Source organism: Bemisia tabaci, chromosome 9, assembly GCF_918797505.1.
Source record: "Bemisia tabaci chromosome 9, PGI_BMITA_v3".
NCBI lineage: Eukaryota > Metazoa > Arthropoda > Insecta > Hemiptera > Aleyrodidae > Bemisia > Bemisia tabaci.
In genome coordinates this window covers 10230738-10248483 of record NC_092801.1, presented here as the reverse complement: position 1 = coordinate 10248483, position 17746 = coordinate 10230738, and the positions used below count along the sequence as shown (strand labels likewise).

Genomic DNA, 17746 nt, shown 5'->3' with positions numbered 1-17746 from the left:
CATTGTCTACGTCTTCAACGAGTTTCACATGGAGCTCAAATAAGGCAACTTGTTTTAGAACGATTGATTTCTACGTAAATGCAGTGCGCTCTCCTATCTTCCATCACGGCGCAAGGATGCGACTCTTCGTGCTCGATGGATGTCCGTGTTGCGCTCAAAAAATTGAAGGCGCGCCGGCTTGCCTCATTCTCAGCAACTGCACAATGCTGTCGCACGTATTTACCAATGGAGCATCTGCTGAAATGATGGTCCCTTGTTGCAGAATTTCGTCCCATTAATGCACGGAGGCATGATTTCTTGATAATCGTCTGCAGACGGGAACTTTCCGGGAAATAAAATAAAAATGCACATTTTGCAAAATTTCACAAACTCAGGAGAAGATCCCGCATTGTCAGTCTAAGTTTGTTGTGCATGATATCAAAAGATACAATTTTCCTGAAAATGGGCGATGAATGTCTCTGTGGCACTTTGATCTTGGAGTTTATGCAAATTTGGCTAGGTTACCCGAACGAGTTGCTCAAATATTTGGTCATCAGTTGGACTGCGTTTGGTAGAAAGGAACCAAGCCACAACAGCCATTGCCAAAAACCCAGTAATTTAATTTTTCACCAGAGAACGTTTGTGCGGATTTTTCGTGTGAAAATGTTAAGGTATTTGCTTCGTACTATGCAGTAAATCCACTGAAATTTGCGCACAAATCCGCAAAACCGTTTTCATGTAACAAATTAAATTGCCCAGTTTAATTAGGCAATATCTGATGTGGCTTGGGCCTTGTCTCCACGGGATGTTTCACGGGATTTGTCCCTGGGAAAAATCTCACTTACGAAGTTAGGAAAAATATTGAGTTAATCAATATTTTTCCCAGTACCAAGTATGGTCCTTGTAAGTTTTATCCCTAGGACCCACTGAGAGAGGAAGAAGACGGGAAAACGAATTGTGCGATATTTTATTCATTACTCCATTGTTAATGTTAGTTTAGTTAAAATAACGTGTCTGATTTTCAATTGAGTGCAATTCGTATTTTAATCCCGGTTAAATACTCGACTTTAAGTAATTTATCTTCCCGCGCAAACTAGTCGCAGGACTGTATGAGCCCCGTCCCGTGGAGACGGTAACTGGGAAAAATCCAAGAAGTTTCATTCCTGCGATTCGAACTTGGGATAAATCCCATGAAAATGTCCCGTAGAGACAAGGCCTTGGTTCCTTCCTGCTTAAAATAGTTCTAATAGAGGTACGCCTTTGCGTCACAGGAGCGACACAACAGACCCGGCAGCAACGCATCCCTGGAACCGGAGCGACGCTGGTAGATTTGACAAGAAAATTATTACGGGATTGATTTATACGACCCGCGGTTCCTGCAGTTGCGGTCCTCCTCCGTCGAGGCTTTGACCGACGTTAAACCATCAATTTTTACGACCCCCCTCCCCCTTGGCTCCCCGTTACCGTGTGCTGTGCGCCTTTGACTCCCGGAAAATTCGACGTAATTTGATAAGTCCCTTTTCAACCTCCGACCTCTTATTTCCAAAGGAAATCGCGCGCGGTGATTCCATGCGCTTCCGCTGTCTCCCGCACCGGGTTTCTCACTATTCTGCCGTGCTAAGGAAGAACGCCGTATGAACCTTCAGGCGTTGCCAAATTTCCTCTGGTAAATCACGAATTTTCTGGAAAATTTGTGAATATTTTTCTTTCAATTTTCCAGATCATTTTGTTCGCAATTTCACCTAAAGATCCTGAAAATTTCAAGGAAAAATATCCATAGCTTTCCTAAAAAAATAAACGTTTTATCGAAGGGAAAAAGCAACGCAGCTTTTTGACGAAAAACGGAAGATCTTGGTAGTATGACGTTTCACTATCAAGACGCATCCTGACTTTTAAAATCCTTTTCGGACTGTTCAGGACGAGCCTCCGTCTTACGGCGCACAGTGGATCGAGTCGATGGGAGACGTTGGACAACATTTGGAAACTTTAAAAGCTTATAACTCCGTTTAGACAAAACTTTGATGTTCTTAAAGTGATTCCAATGGTTTCCTCGTGAAATTTCCTTTCAGAAGTATCCCTTGAAATTGAAATTGTGACGAAATATACACCGAAATAATTATTTTTGGTAAAAAATTTCATGTTCGACCTCTATAATTGACTCGATCCATTGTGCGGCGTTACAAAGAGGAGGGATGATGAGAAAGGGAAGAAAACGCGACTCCGGGGAGTGTCATCTCCACTTTAAAAAAAGAAAAGACAGGCTGTCAGATGGGCCCCCTTTCGTTCACTTATCATAATTGATCAAGGTTTTTGAAAATCATGCTCGTGGAACGAAGAACAAGAGGACGCTGTGGCATTGTTAGCGTTTACGCGGATTTTCCGGGAGTATACAAATAGGGAGAGTATTGCCAGGTCTGTGCGGCGTTCTGATTGGTCCACCAGCTCTAGGTTTTTCATAGGGCTCTTGAGAACTTGCATGTGAAACGAACCCGACCAACAGGCCTTTATATTATAGAGGGTGAAGTAAAAGGTATACTCAAAAGAAAAGTGTTACTTTAGGAAAAATATTTTGGAAGTTTGATCAGAACTTATGGCGGAAGTTGGATGGTAAAAATGTATCATGTCTAGAATGTCGTCGTCATTTTGTTTGTTCATCTTGGTTTAAAACTAGAAGTCGAGGGCCACCTTAAATTGAAGGCTAAAAGTGGTCACTCAGTATCCATACTGAAAAAAAAAAATTGGTCATGTGAACCGAATGTTTCGTGTTCCATATCATCCCGCCCAAATATTCGGTTTGCCAATGTGAACTTTTGGCTCGTGTAACCGACCGTTCGGCATATATGAACAAACTTAGTTCGTCAGTTTACTCTACCGCACAAGTTCGGTTACGCGAACCGAAAGTTTGCTTTGAAAAACCGAAAATTCAGTTTGACAAACCGAAAATTGTTGATTCGTCAAACAATTGGTTGAGATGATGTGGAATATCGAACTTTGGTACATACGACTGAACTTTTTTTTTTTCGGTACATTTTCGCCCACCCCATTAAAATGAAGCACTGGAAAAAAACACATTGGATCTAGAGTCCAGACTCTTGAAAACATTGACAAGAAAAAATACTCTTGATTCAATCAGATTTTAGCTTAAATCAAAAGGAAATCCGCTCAAATTAAGAGGCTTGGTTCTTGATCTAAACAAACATCCGATTGAATCAAGGGTATTTTTTCTTGTCAATGTTTTTAAGAGTCTGGACTCTAGATTCAATGTGTTTTTTTTCCAGTGAGGGAAATCAACACTTTAAGTCTGCAACATATGGTTGTTTCCGCTCTACCACCCTCACATTCCTATTTCGTCTCTTCGGGTAGAATCTTACGAAAGCAGCATCCGCTTAGTGTACGTTTATTTCTATTCTCCTTACCCGTATCAAAACTTTTCAAAAAAAAAAAGCTGCTGCAAAAACCCGCTATATAATAGTCTCTGAGAGGAATTCTCGGGACCGAACTTCTCTCGGAAGTTTTCTCCGCGAGCGCGGAAGTTTTTCAAGAATCGGTCCGCGCGCAAAACGACGACTCCAGGAATCCCTCGCAAGCTCCGCATGTCGGCAAGTAAGCTAATACGAGCCGCGCTGTGATTTCGCCGCAAAACAGGAACAAAGAGGCTTTTGAATTGCGGAGCGGTTGGACTTATTTCAGAGCCAGACGAGAATTAGCATGTCTGAGCTTTCCTGCATGTACACCCCTCCCTCCCCTCGCCCCGAAAACCACCAGCCAGACTATGTATTTCTACTTGCTCGCACTGCGTCGACGAAGTAAGCTTACTGCTGTGCTGAGGAAGAACGCCGCATGGACAATCGGGCGTTGCCAAATTTCTTCTCATAAAACAGTAATTTTCTGGAAAATACATGTTAAAGCCAAATTTGACTGGCTAAGCTATCAAAAACTTAGTGAATGATAAAAGTCGAGCTAAAAGCCAAATATTTAAGTGTCTTCAACTACATGATGCTAACATAACAAACAAAAGATGAAAATACAACACACAAAAATCAGGATGTTCGCAACGAACACCTTAATAATCGATTCTTTACCATAGCTTCAAATGGGGAAATATCGATACATATCGAAGTACGGCATGCCGTTGAATAATGCCGTGGTAAGAGAGAACGCAGTATGAGCATTCATATGTTCCAAATTTCGTCCGAAAATTTTTTTAATTTTGAGGAAAGCTATGCATATATTCTCCTGAATTTTTCAGATATTTTGGAAGGAATTGCAAACGATGGTCTGAAAAATTTTAAGAAATATATTAAGAATTTTAACATTAAATTCGTGTTTTATCAAGAGACATTTGGTAACGCCTGAAGGCACATACTGCGTTATTCCTCGGCATGGGAGAATATTGCGCATCGATACTCGGATTATGAAATCATACTATACCCTAGTTAGACTTCATTTTGCAAAATGGAACCACTGCTTCTGGCTCATGTATAAAAGCACCTATCTGCATGGGGAAACTAATGAAACGCACATTGTTTCTGCCATTGCAGAAATCGTGGCTCCTTATTCTTAAACGTAGTCCTCTGTTGTCAACAGACTCGTTGGTATTATTCTTAACTTAATAAGATTTTTTCCACAGCTCAAGCACTTTCTCAACCTCCTCAAATCAGCTTTACGCCATCTCGCCAATCAAATAAACCAGGTCGGATTTTTATCCCACTCCCTAAGTTGTCCTCATCCGCCAAACTTAAGGAGGAAAAAATGTACACAATCTTACATCGGACCAAACTGCCGTGCTGAGGAAAAACGCCGTTAGAGCCTTTAGACGTTGCCAGATCTCTTCCACTAAAAACCGACTTTACTAGGAAAATTTTGAACAATTTTCTCTAAACTTGTTCAACGATTTTGTTCGCAAGTCCATCTCAAACATCCGTAAATTTCGAAGGAAAATATGAATGACTTTCCACAAAAACACATGTTTTACTCGAGGAAATTTGGCAACTCTCGGATGTTCATACGGCGTTCTTCCTCAACACGGCAGAAAAATAACGATTCTGGAGACGTTTGACAACGTTGCCGAGCACAAACGAAGACGTACGGAGTCGATGCAGCGAGGGAGGGGGGTGGGAGGTCTGAATAAAGGAAAAGGATACTTGAGACGATAATGGCCCCGATTTGAAGTTGGAAAGTTCCGAGTCCCCGAACGATCGGCGATCTATCGCATTCTCGACATCGCGCGAGACGCTGTGTTAACAATCGAATCGAGCGGGACGCGATACATCGAACTGCGATCGAGGCACCTCGAGGGCCTTTAAATGCGTTTATGAAATTCAATATTTTGAAAAACGAGTGCTCCTGAGCCACCGATATCTAGACGGTGGCGGGGAGAGAGGGGGCGCTGAAGTATAGGTGAGAGGCCTCGCATTGTTGCCAGGTTGCAAGGATGAGTTTTGATTTGACGAAAAGGGGGCGGATAATTCTGAGGTTATGTTTGGATTGCGTTTAGTAAAAAGGAACCAGCTTGATTACAGTGTTGTAAAAATGTTGATTCTTCATAATATTCATAGTTTTTTCTTTCCACCAAAAAGTTGTTAATTTTAAAGAAAAATAATTGTGTAAAGGATGTGTCCCATTAAGGAGGGTATTTTGGCCCTAACTTTGGTCGAAAATTAAAACAGCATAGAATAATGTCATGTACACGGAAAACAATTAAATGCTGATTTAGCATTTTTATTGTTAGAAACATGTCCAACAAGTTTCAAATGCTGAATTTACATTTGAAGAAATAAAACAGATAAAAATTGCAAATTTACATTCTTGAAAAACCGAATGGATTGTTTGAGTCAATTTTGCAAATTTGGACTGGAGTTGCGTGGAGTGACGATATAGTTCCGTTCTTTCGTGAGGGAAACTTACGATACGAGGTCAGAGGCATGAAGAAGCCACGACCATTATCCCTCTAATTTTCGTCCTCCCTTAAATCTTAGCGATTTCGATCTCGGCTCGAAATGAAAAGATAGCTTGAATGAGTCTCTAAAGTTTTGTTTTCTACCGGCCGGTCTTCTCTGGAACGTGGGAGCTTTTAGACGCCAAACGGGGCAACTGAGCTTTCGAACGCTCTCATAGCCGATCAGGAGAACGATCCATCTTCCATCCAGCCCCCACCCCCTGCCCCCTATTCCAATCCGCCGTCGAATTTCGGGGGGAAGGGGGTGGTGGTTGAGTGGGTGGGGGGATGCTTCTTATCTGCAGCATCACCTCTCGAGATGAGTCAAATCTGGCCATTATCGGATCAGCCTCCGCCCGTTGCCTTTCTTTCCGATAATTCGACGTTTTCCGGACGGAGGAACGTAACTTCATTCCAAGGTTGCAAAATGGACTCAAAAGATTCAATTTTTTACAAAAATGTATGATGAGTTTGTCTTGATGTAGATGTGGACTCTCAGGATAGCGTGGGATGTCCTCTCCATTTTGGCCTCAACTTGAGAGCTTTATTTGAGCTTGAGAGTTAATTTCAGAGAAAACCAGTGGCACCATCGTGTTTCTCGCGAACTTTTACATAGAAAACAGTAGTCAAATCGCAAATTCCTCACACATGCAACATCTCCATTCAGTGAAATTTTCAGTCATAACTGACCAAGGTTCTTCTGGTGAGATTGCAATTTGCAAGAGAGATTTGGCAACATTGCAATAAAGTTACGCTCTTTGGTGAGGGAAACGATGAATTGGATTTCAATGGGTGGCCAAGGAGAGGTCTTCATTTATTTTGTTTCTATATATATATAAAGTCGCTTTATAACGCACTCTGGCGTTCTACGACACCCAAACGCCACATATGCCTATCTTCCCAGAGGTTATCGGGCAACTGACACCGCAACATCTCTTCGTCAACGCCCTGCCGCCAACCCTTTACGGGACGTCCCCGTCGCCTCTTCCCAGGTGGTACCCAATCCAAAACTTGTTTGGGCAACCTCTCCTCCGACATTCTTTGCACATGTCCATACCAGCATAACTGCCTGGACATGACGTCGTGCACGATATCTTTCTCAACCTTCATCACCTGGCGAATTCTCTCATTACGGACACGGTCCCGTCTCGAAATGCCGGCAGATCGCCGCCAAAAATCCATTTCAGTTGCCCTCAACATTTCTTGCATTCTTTTCGTCAAAGGCCACACTTCACTACCATAGAGCACGATACTTTTAACGATGGCGTCATATATCCGGTGTTTGTTTGCCTTTGAGATGCTCTGATCCCAGAGCACCCCGTTCAGCATCGCGATGGCTCTCCTGCCCTGGATGATCCTGTCCTTAATTGCTCTATCCATCCTTCCATCCTGATCTAGCCAGACACCGAGATACTTATACTCGTCACACTCTTCGATGCGCCGTCCATCCTCAAGCTCTATGCTTTGCCGTTGATGCGCTGCTCCCACGACCAGCTTCTCTGTCTTGGACACACTAACATCCATGCCCCATTTCCGATATTCTTCGACCAACTTCCGTGTCATGTAATCTGCATCTTCTTCATCTTGAGCTACAACGATCTGGTCATCGGCAAAGCATAGAGTATAAAGGGCCTGCCCATCAAGGAGCGGAATTTGTTGAAGGAGCGATTTTGTTTCTTATTTTCCAAAATGATTATTCAATGGAACACATCATAGCAAAATTTCAGCAAAATTAACCCTGACTTTCCTCAAATTTCAAAACGTAAGGAACACCTCATCGCGCATCGATGACAGCTAGCCGCTGCAACTGCAAAATTTAAGGTGCGATGGCATTAGACATGAACTCGCAATACTTCGCTCTGTGCTGCTATTGAAAAGCCGCTAAAATTCCTGAGAAACATTACAAAATAAGGATAAGTCCATCCTACCTTTTTCTGTTCACTTCCGATTTTTCTTTCTTTTTTTCAGTTTATAAGATGTCTAATTACGTTTTAAGGGTGTATTTGCAGACTTATATATAAAGCTCGTGATACTAAGAACTTTAGTTGGACAAAAATTGTTTTTTTCATAATGCCATTTTGAAGGATTCCTTAAACTCCCAGAATCGAAAATGAGGTTTCCTAACTCTGGGAGCTGTTTAAGGTTCCAGCAATTTGGCAACACCGGATTCTCTCCATTTAAACCTATGTTGAATGATCGATTCTTGTCGGAGCATCTCGCGCTTTTAAGAATCGATATATTTCCATAAGTTTAAATGGAGAAAAACACACTGAAAAAAAATTCTCGGCGTTTGTACCAAGGTCCGTTGGTACCTTAACCGTCTCATTTTTTTTTTACCAATTATTGGTAATTTTACCAAGACAGACTGGTAAGCTTCCCTATGAAAACAGGTATTTTTACTGGTTTTTTCAGGTAAGAATACCACCTTATTGGTAATCAATTCTCGGTAACTTTGCCATTTTATCTCGGTAATTATACCATAGTCGATAAAAAATATCGGCGTTTTTACCAAGGTTCAGTAAAATTACCGAGAAAGTTCAATAATTTTACCGAGATTTCTCGGTAAAATTACCAATTCCATAAATGATTTCATAATTCCATAATTTATGGTAATTTTACCAAGGAAAAACTGGGATCAAATAGAACCCTGAATTCTTGGTAATTTTACCCTTTTCTTAGTAAATACACCGAGATTTTTTTTTTTTCAGTGTATCTAAAACTCGTGATACTGAGAGCTCTAGTTGGACAAAAATTGTTATTTTTATAGTGCCATTTTGAAGGAAAACCTCCCAGAATCAAAAATGAGGTTTCCTAACTCAAGGAGCTCTTTAAGGTTCCAGCGATTTGGCAACACCGGATTTTCCCCAAATAAAGCTATGTTCAACGATCGATTCTTGTCGTAGCATCTGGCCCTTCCAAGAATCGATATATTTCCATAAGTTCAAATGGAGAAAAACAATGCTGCCAATTTGCCTGATCCGCCAATGGACTGGGGTAACAACCCTAGCGCTGAGAAGGTGAACATCTCAACTTGAGGTAGTCCTCACGGCAGCCTCTGCAAATTAAGATGACCGCATTATCAAGTTTTGGCCGGGGGAGGGGGAGGAGGGTTCGAGGAGGGGGAGGGGGGTTTGAGGAGGGAGGAGGAAAATTAATAAGGTAATGTTGGACGATGATTGAAACCAATACTAAGGGAGGGGGACAGGGGGTGAAAACTCGAGCGCTGCACTGTATACCGCCGCCCTCCCGTGTCCCTGGGGAGTCCTTCAGCCTCCCTCCAATTCATTCGGCGAATTCGTCTCGTTAGAGCCCATGATCACTCCATCAAAACGCCTCCACCTCAACGCCAGCGTTGACAAATCTCCCTGAAAAATCGTGATCGTTCACGGGAAGGAGACCTGGACTTGAGTCCCTTTATACTGAGAGTCAAGACAACACCCCCTCATGGAGTCACAAACGGGAATAAAGATTACAGAAATTGAACGTTTTTCCTATTCTTTGATCGGCCCATTCTCAAATTCCTTTCTCCGTTCCTTCTCTTATTCCGTTTGCTCCTTGCCAAACCTCCTTGGTCCACTCCAGATTATAATCTTTGCAATCGGTGAAAATGTAATCTTTATTCCCGTTTGTGACACTGTGAAGGCCAAAAATACGGGAACCAATCAGAAATGGATTCACATTGTCTTGACTCTCAGGTAAAGGGACTCTAACCTGGACCCCGTTCAGCAGAAAGGAGCTAAGCCATATCTGCTCTGCCGTGGTAAGGAAAAACGCCGTATGAACCTTCAGGCGTTGCCAAATTTCCTTAAATAAAACACGAATTTACAGGGCAAACTGTGAATATTATTTTCCAAAATTTTCAGTCAATTTTGTGCGCAATTCAATCTAAAATAACTGAAAATTTCAAGGAAAAATTGCATGAATGTTGTCAAAAACACATGTTTTATCCAGGGAAATTTGGCAACTCTCGAATGTTCATACGGTGTTCTTCCTTAGCGCGGTAGTGCTATTGCCAAATTTGGCTGGGTAATTTAATTTTTTACAAGAGAGCGTTTGTGCGGATTACAAGTTTGGAACTACATGTTTCAATGAAAAGCTACTATTTCTGACTCATCTGTAAAAGCTCCTATCTGCATGGCTTATGTAATGGCACATATTGACGGTGTAGGTCCGCAACCACGTATCTCCTTTGCGGTGTTTGAAAATCTCCGCTATTATTTTATTTTGTTAAAGGACACTCGAAAAAAACACATCGGATCTAGAGTCCAGACTCCTGAAAACATCGACAAGAAAAAATTCTCTTGATTCAATCAGATTTAAGCGTTAATCAAGAACCAAGCCTCTTAATTTGAGCGGATTTCCTTTTGATTCAAGCTTAAATCTGATTGAATCAAGAGTCCTTTTTCTTGTCAATGTTTTCAAGAGTCTGGACTCTAGATCCAATGTGTTTTTTTTTATTCTAGTAGAGAACGAAACGACATCGTCCCCTGAAGTTTTCGCAGAATTTTCTTTGCTTTAGGAGGAAAAGTCACGGCGGTTTTGCCGCCGAAAAGAAAAACAAAAAAAGAGAAAAATTGAGGGGATTGAGAAATTTGCCTTTTAAACAATTAAGTATGACAGGAAGTCTGCGACGTCGCAAACCGAGATACGTGACAGTGGCGTGGCGTGAATTGAGATGTATCGATTGTGATGTCATTTAAACCTATGGTAAAGAATCGATTATTAAGGTGTTCGCTGCGAACACCTTGTTTATCGATCCTTTCCCATAGGTTTAAATGACATAACAATCTATAAATCGCAATTCACGCCACGCTACTGACGTGGCTGCGAACTTACATCGTCGATATGCTGTCATTTACTTAAGCCAGAAGTATTAAAATCTATTTCAATAGTCAAAAAATATTATTTTGCAGCCATATATTGCTGATTGCTGTAAGCAAAGAACCTTATTTAATACCTCCCAAACAGGAGCATTGTAACATTTACCTTCCCAAAGCTCTTGGCGTCTCGGCTCTCAATTTTTGGGTAAATTCAGATATTTCCCAATTCTTGGCAACACTGCTCGGCTCTGTCCCCCAATTCGGATGTCCTCCGCGGAGATTATTTTTTACGACGACAGGAAACGATTTCTCGCGGGGGCGGGAGACACCTTAACCCTCAACTTCCGAGATGCTTTAACACCCTTAAGACTTCCGGAATTGTTCTTCTTTCATTTTCCGCTTTATTTTGATTCTGACATCTGTTCTTTTCAAATCGTCTCTGTTAAATATCATTGGTGCAACTGAAAACATGCGTATCTTGGTTCCGGCGCACGGGGGATCCAGTCAATAGGAGAGGTCGGACAAAATTCGGAAACTTTAAAAGCTTATAACTCAGTTTATACAAAACCTCAAGGTATTTAGAGTGGTTCCATTGGTTTCCTCGTGAACTTTTCTTCAAAGAGCACCCCTTTAAATTGAAAATGTGACAATATAAACATCAAAATTGCATGTCCGACTTCTCTGATTGACTTGCTAGTCTGTGTGGCGTTTCAAAATCTCTACCCTTATTTTACTTTTTAAAAGAGAACCGAACCAACATCGTTCCTTGAAATTGTCACAGAGAATGGGCCTGTTGCAAACTTTTGCTAGAGCAAAAATAAGAGTTGTTACTCATTGAATGGCAATAATCCATGGCAAATGGCAATAATCCATGGCAAATGGCAATAATCCATGGCAAATGGCAATAATCCCTACAGAGTGCAAAACATTTCAAAACCATGAGTAGAGAAAGCTGACTCGGCGAATTTGAATATTACAGTCAAACACAGTGCGGCCAGCGCGAAACGCGTAGCGCCTACAAGACTACCGGGATACTTCACGCATTGCGTGTAACCGACTGCAGGGATACTTCACGCATTACGCGTACACTACGGTCCATACGCGCAATGCGTGAAGTATCCTCGCAGTCTTGTAGGCGCTAACATGGGCATTGCGCTGGCCACACTGAGATTGGCGCTAAAGTGTCTCAAAAATCACGAGGAGCGATGATTTTTTACACGGTGATACCATGTACTGTAAATAACCAGAATTATGGTAGTATTCACCAGAATACTGTTGATACTTACCATAGTATAGTAAATACTACCATACAGTCCAGTATTTATTACCATGCTGGTTTCACTGTGTACGAGTTTAGTAAAATCTGCGATATTTTTCTTTTTCCAGTGTTGGTCACTAAATTATGAGCAAATTTTGACTTGCGAATACATACTTCTGAGGGTAAATGACTAGGATCCAAATATGAATCACGAATGTAAGAGTTTCGGAGCATGGAACCTAGTTGTTTGCTGTTTGCTGCGGCTCGCACAATCTGCTCTCTTGTCCCCGATGCTGCATCCCTTTCAAAGGGTCTAATGAGTGTTTTCCTGGTGTTTTTTCAGGGACCCTCCCGTGCTGCGATACCACAACAAAGCTAACATCGTCCTGAAGCTACCCGCCGGCAAGCGGGTCAAAGACATCAAGTGGCTGTCCGTATGGTGTAGGAGATTCACGGTGAGTTTTCTCTCATTCTTGCCAGATTGTGCTGAAAATTCAGCTCACTTCCCACATTTGGATCGAATTCAGCAAAAAGGAACCAGCGCGTTTACAATGTTTTCAAAGTCGTGCAACTTCTTCTTTAATTTTAAAAATACTTAATATATGTACAGTGTTAAAATTCACACAATTATTATCCTTTTTAATTAACATTTTTTATTATAGGAAGCAAAAACTTTTTGCTATTCTAGGAGATGTTTCAGATAATTATAAAGCAGCAACATATCTACAACACTGTAATCGCGCTGGTTCCTCTTCGTTAAATGAGATCCATTTGACTCAATGTAAAATTAACTCCAAATTAACTGACCCAAGTAGCAAAATAGAATTTTTTCTAGAGAAAAAATATTAAGAAAATTTCTAGAAAAAACAAAGAAAATGAGAGTTATCCAGAAAATAGAGAGAAAAAACATTGAGAGTCAAAAGTCTGACCAAAGGAAATAGATCCATTTCATAGGTCTACTTTCTGTCAACTTCCCATTTGGAAAAAAGATAGAAAATTTATTAAAAGTAGAATTATTTTTTAGCCAATTTGTTAACGTTTTCTTTAAAGAAAATACAAGGAAAACATGTATTTTCTTTCTATTTTCTTGTGTCTAGTTTCTAGATCTACTTTATACCCATTTTCTTTCAAGAAAATTGTTCTATCTATAAAGTAGACGTTTCCTTGATGAGCGCCACCTAGAAAGTAGATGACAATGCTACTTGGGAACTACATAGCAATTTTGCTAACGTACCTCTCGCAAATTGTATTTTTACAAGGAGAATTTTGGGCATTTCTGACCGAAAATTTTACCAATTCTGCTTCTAATCTCGTGCAAAAATCAGGAAGTACGTCGGAAAGAAACTGCACGGGTACATTTTCGTATATCTATATATTTAATATCCTAAGGCCTTTTTTGGCCTCCAACAGTTTGTGCTAATTCGATCTCGGAAACTACTGGACCGATTTTGCTCGGATTTGTTTTAAATGAAAGCTCTTAGGCTGTAGACGTGCCAACATTCCTTAGTTTTTCGATTTGCACGACCGACGTTGCAAAATTTACCTTGATTTGATAACGACATATTAGCGTTTTTGCCGCTGGACAGTTTGTGCTAATTCGATCTCGGAAACTACTGGACCGATTTTCCTCGGATTTGTTTTAAATGAAAGCTCATAGGGTCTAGATGTGCCAAGACCCCTTCGTTTTTCGATTTGCGCGACCGAAGTTGCAAAATTTACCTTGATTTGATAACGACATGCCTGCGTTTTTGACGTTGGACGGTTTGTGCTAATTCGATCTCGGAAACTACTGGACCGATTTTGCTCGGATTTGTTTTGAATGAAAGCTCTCAGGCTGTAGACGTGCCAACATTCCTTAGTTTTTCGATTTGCACGACCGACGTTGCAAAATTTACCTTGATTTGATAACGACATATTTGCGTTTTTGACGCTGGACGAGTCATATGGTTGGGGGACCTCCCACCCTCTGATTTTCCGTTTCCCTCTCCACGTAAACCCATCCCTACCTCCTCACAACACGTGTCACCCTTCTACCCTAGCATGGGTCCCACGGCCGGCAGTTTCACTCATGTCGGGGGTCGGCTCATGTCTTCTTCCAAGAGAATTGGTGATTTATCTTCACCCTTTCGCACCGTTACATTTTAAAAAAGTGTTCTGATTTTCTTTTCCAGGAGTGTTATTTATTTTTCAAGGTTGTTTCTTTTTCTAAAAGTAGGTAATTTTTAGTTTCCTATTCTTCGTTTTTGAATTTATCATTTTGCCTCCAGGAAGTCCTCTAAGCACTGGTAGTAGCAAAATTTGGCTCGCGAAGCGAGCCAACAGTTACTCGCGGAGCGAGTAACTGGGGGTCCAGGGGGGCTTGCCCCCGGCTAGCGGCGCAAGCGAGCGTAGCGAGCTGAAGCAGCTAGTATATATAAAGTCGCTTTATAAAGCACTCTGGCGTTCTACGACACCCAAACGCCACATATGCCTGTCTTCCCAGAGGTTCTCGGGCAACTGACACCGCAACATCTCTTCGTCAACGCCCTGCCGCCAACCCTTTACGGGACGTCCCCGTCGCCTCTTCCCAGGTGGTACCCAATCCAAAACTTGTTTGGGCAACCTCTCCTCCGACATTCTTTGCACATGTCCATACCAGCATAACTGCCTGGACATGACTTCGTGCACGATATCTTTTTCAACCTTCATCACCTGGCGAATTCTCTCATTACGGACACGGTCCCGTCTCGAAATGCCGGCAGATCGCCGCCAAAAATCCATTTCATTTGCCCTCAACATTTCTTGCGTTCTTTTCGTCAAAGGCCACACTTCACTACCATAGAGCACGATACTTTTAACGATGGCGTCATATATCCGGTGCTTGTTTGCCTTTGAGATGCTCTGATCCCAGAGCACCCCGTTCAGCATCGCGATGGCTCTCCTGCCCTGGATGATCCTGTCCTTAATTGCTCTATCCATCCTTCCATCCTGATCAAGCCAGACACCGAGATACTTATACTCATCACACTTTTCGATGCGCCGTCCATCCTCAAGCTCTATGCTTTGCCGTTGATGCGCTGCTCCCACGACCAGCTTCTCTGTCTTGGACACACTAACATCCATGCCCCATTTCCGATATTCTTCGACCAACTTCCGCGTCATGTAATCTGCATCTTCCTCATCTTGAGCTACAACGATCTGGTCATCGGCAAAGCATAGAGTATAAAGGGTCTGCCCATCAAGGAGTGGAACGCCCATTCCTGCAACCTTCTTCTTCCATTCCTCTAAAACGTGCTCTAGGTATACCTTAAATAGTGTTCGTGACAAACAAAAACCTTGTTTCAGTCCTTTTGTGACGAAGAAACCTCCGGACAACTCTCCACGACATTTAATTCTTGCTATCGTCCCGTTATAAAATGATTTAATTGCCCCCACAAGTCCTTTGCTAAAATCCCTTTTTTCCAAGGCTTCCCAAAGCTTCACTAACGGCACGCTGTCATAAGCTTTCTGAAGATCCACAAACACCAAGTGCAGCTCCTGGCTGACCGCCCTTTTCTTCTCGATGACCTGGGTGATGGTGAACAGATGGTCGACGGTAGACCTACCGGCTCTAAAACCAGCCTGTTCTTCGGCTTCCTGGCCGCTCCAAAACTCTTCGACCTTTGCCTTGAGAATTTTACCATAGACCTTGCTCAAGGTTCCTGTGACCGATATACCTCTATAATTATCGCAATCTTGTTTACTACCTTTCTTATGACTGGGAGTAATCCAAGATTCCTTCCAATCCTTTGGTATTTCGGAACCATGCAAACAGTCTTGCATAAGTTTCCGAAGATGTTCAAATAGTTTACCGGTGCCACATTTTATCAACTCCGCCGGTATACCCCCAGGTCCAGGAGCTCTGCGAGTTTTCAACTCCCTCACAGCCTTCACTACATCTTGGAGCTGGATCTCCACGTTGGAATCTTCTTTAGTGCCTATGACTCCGCCTTGAAACTCGGGTCGCCTCTCCGTTAATAAATCTTTAAAATAGTTCTCCATCTTGTCAATTGGTATCGGAGATATGATGTCGCGCATTTTATTCCGCCGCAACCCTTTGATCACTTTCCAGCCTTCCGTACTTTTCCGACCTCCAAGGTAGGTATTTATCTTCATACAGCTTTCTTCCCAAGCCTCATTCTTTTTCCGAGTGATTACTCGACGGACTCTTGCTTGAGCCTGTCTGTACATAATTTTATCATCCAACTTTTGGGAAGAGAGAAACTGATGATACCTATTCCTTTTATTACATTTATACTTTTATACACTTTTATACTTTTTTTACATTTATACTTTTTATTACATTTTCGTAAAATATTAAATTATTTGAGTCAATTTTGCAACCTCGGAACTAAGTTATGTCCCTTCGAGTCCGGAAACCGACGAATAATTTCGACTATATTTGGATTGCATTTTGCAATTAGGAACTATAAATTCTAGTTCAGTATAAAAACAATGTATGAACCATTCGTTTCCTTACGCATATACGTGTTTTCTCGGATGAGCCAGAATTTATATTCCTGATTGCAAAATAAAGTCCATTTTGCAAGTAGGAAGTACAACTGGACTACATTTTGCAATTTGGAACTATAAATTACAGCCCAGTTTAAAAACAACGTATACGCCGTTAGTTTCCCCATGCACATAAGTGTTTTTCCAGAAAAGCCAGAATTCATAGTTCCAAATTGCAAAATGCAGTCCAATTTCTGACTCATCCGTAAAAAAAAAAACTTTTGTGTGTAGGGAAACTAAAGATACACACGTTGTTTCTGAACTGAGCCGGAAATAGAAGTTCCTAATTATAAATGTACTCCATTCGTCTATTACCTTACGGCATGACCATGACATAACACAAAGGCGAAATTCATCGGAACAAGTGGGAAAACGTAGGAAGGCACGATTTGCCGCGCATTCGCGACCTTGCATCGCACATCACATCACAAGAGATCAAATTCAAAGTTCCGCGAGGACAATAGAGCGGAAGGTCGTTGAGAATTTGAACTCCCACGTATTGCAGCTCCCCAGAGTTGATTTTGAGCCCTGCACATTCCGATCTACAGTTGAACCAGGGATTACACTTTCCAGATCTGCCGTGCTAAAGGAAGAACGCCGTATGAGCCTTCAACAAATTCAGGATTGGGGCGCCTTCAATTTGAGTGATACCTCCCGCTTTGCCGTTAAGTTAGTTTAGTTGCGTGACCTAACTTAACCCAACCTAGACGTTGCCAAATTACTAGCAAGGCAGGTGCTGCTGTTGACTGCGGGGAGGAGAACACCGATATGTGCACGGCCACTGCCACTCTAGAATTTCTTTGCCGTATTTGATAATGGTCGTTCTAAGAGAAAATGTACAACACACAACACACGATAACTATTCTGATATGTGCAGAAGATATGGTAGGTCCCCGCAATTTCCGCACTTGTTGAGCGATTTGTCGAATATTTTCTTCGTCCAAGAGCGCTTGATAATAGTGCAATTTGTGAAGCGAGTTTGTCAAACTAGGATTTATTAAAATCATCTTATCAAAAGATTACTCAACGCATCGCAATCAGCAGCAGTAGGATTGGAAAGCCAGTTCGTGGATAGGACTCTAAAATATACTCCTCCCGCCCAAGTCCTGTCAGAATCCTTCCGTTCATCCCCCATCGAAAGCCGCGATCATGAGTTCAAAGGCCATACTGCCGCGCTAAGATAGAACGCCGTATGAACATTCGAGAGTTGCCAAATTTCCC

At 41.9% G+C, this 17746-nt stretch overlaps 1 protein-coding gene across 2 annotated transcripts in view; it reads left to right on the top strand.

Moving 5' to 3' along the window:
• LOC109036724 (protein Skeletor, isoforms B/C) overlaps positions 1 to 17746 on the top strand; it is a 155483-nt gene that overhangs the window by 80500 nt on the left and 57237 nt on the right. For both annotated transcript variants that reach the window (XM_072303976.1, XM_019051084.2), the window contains exon 3: positions 12339 to 12450. In XM_072303976.1, coding sequence (XP_072160077.1) covers positions 12339 to 12450 — 112 coding nt within the window. The remainder of the gene's footprint in view (positions 1 to 12338; positions 12451 to 17746) is intronic.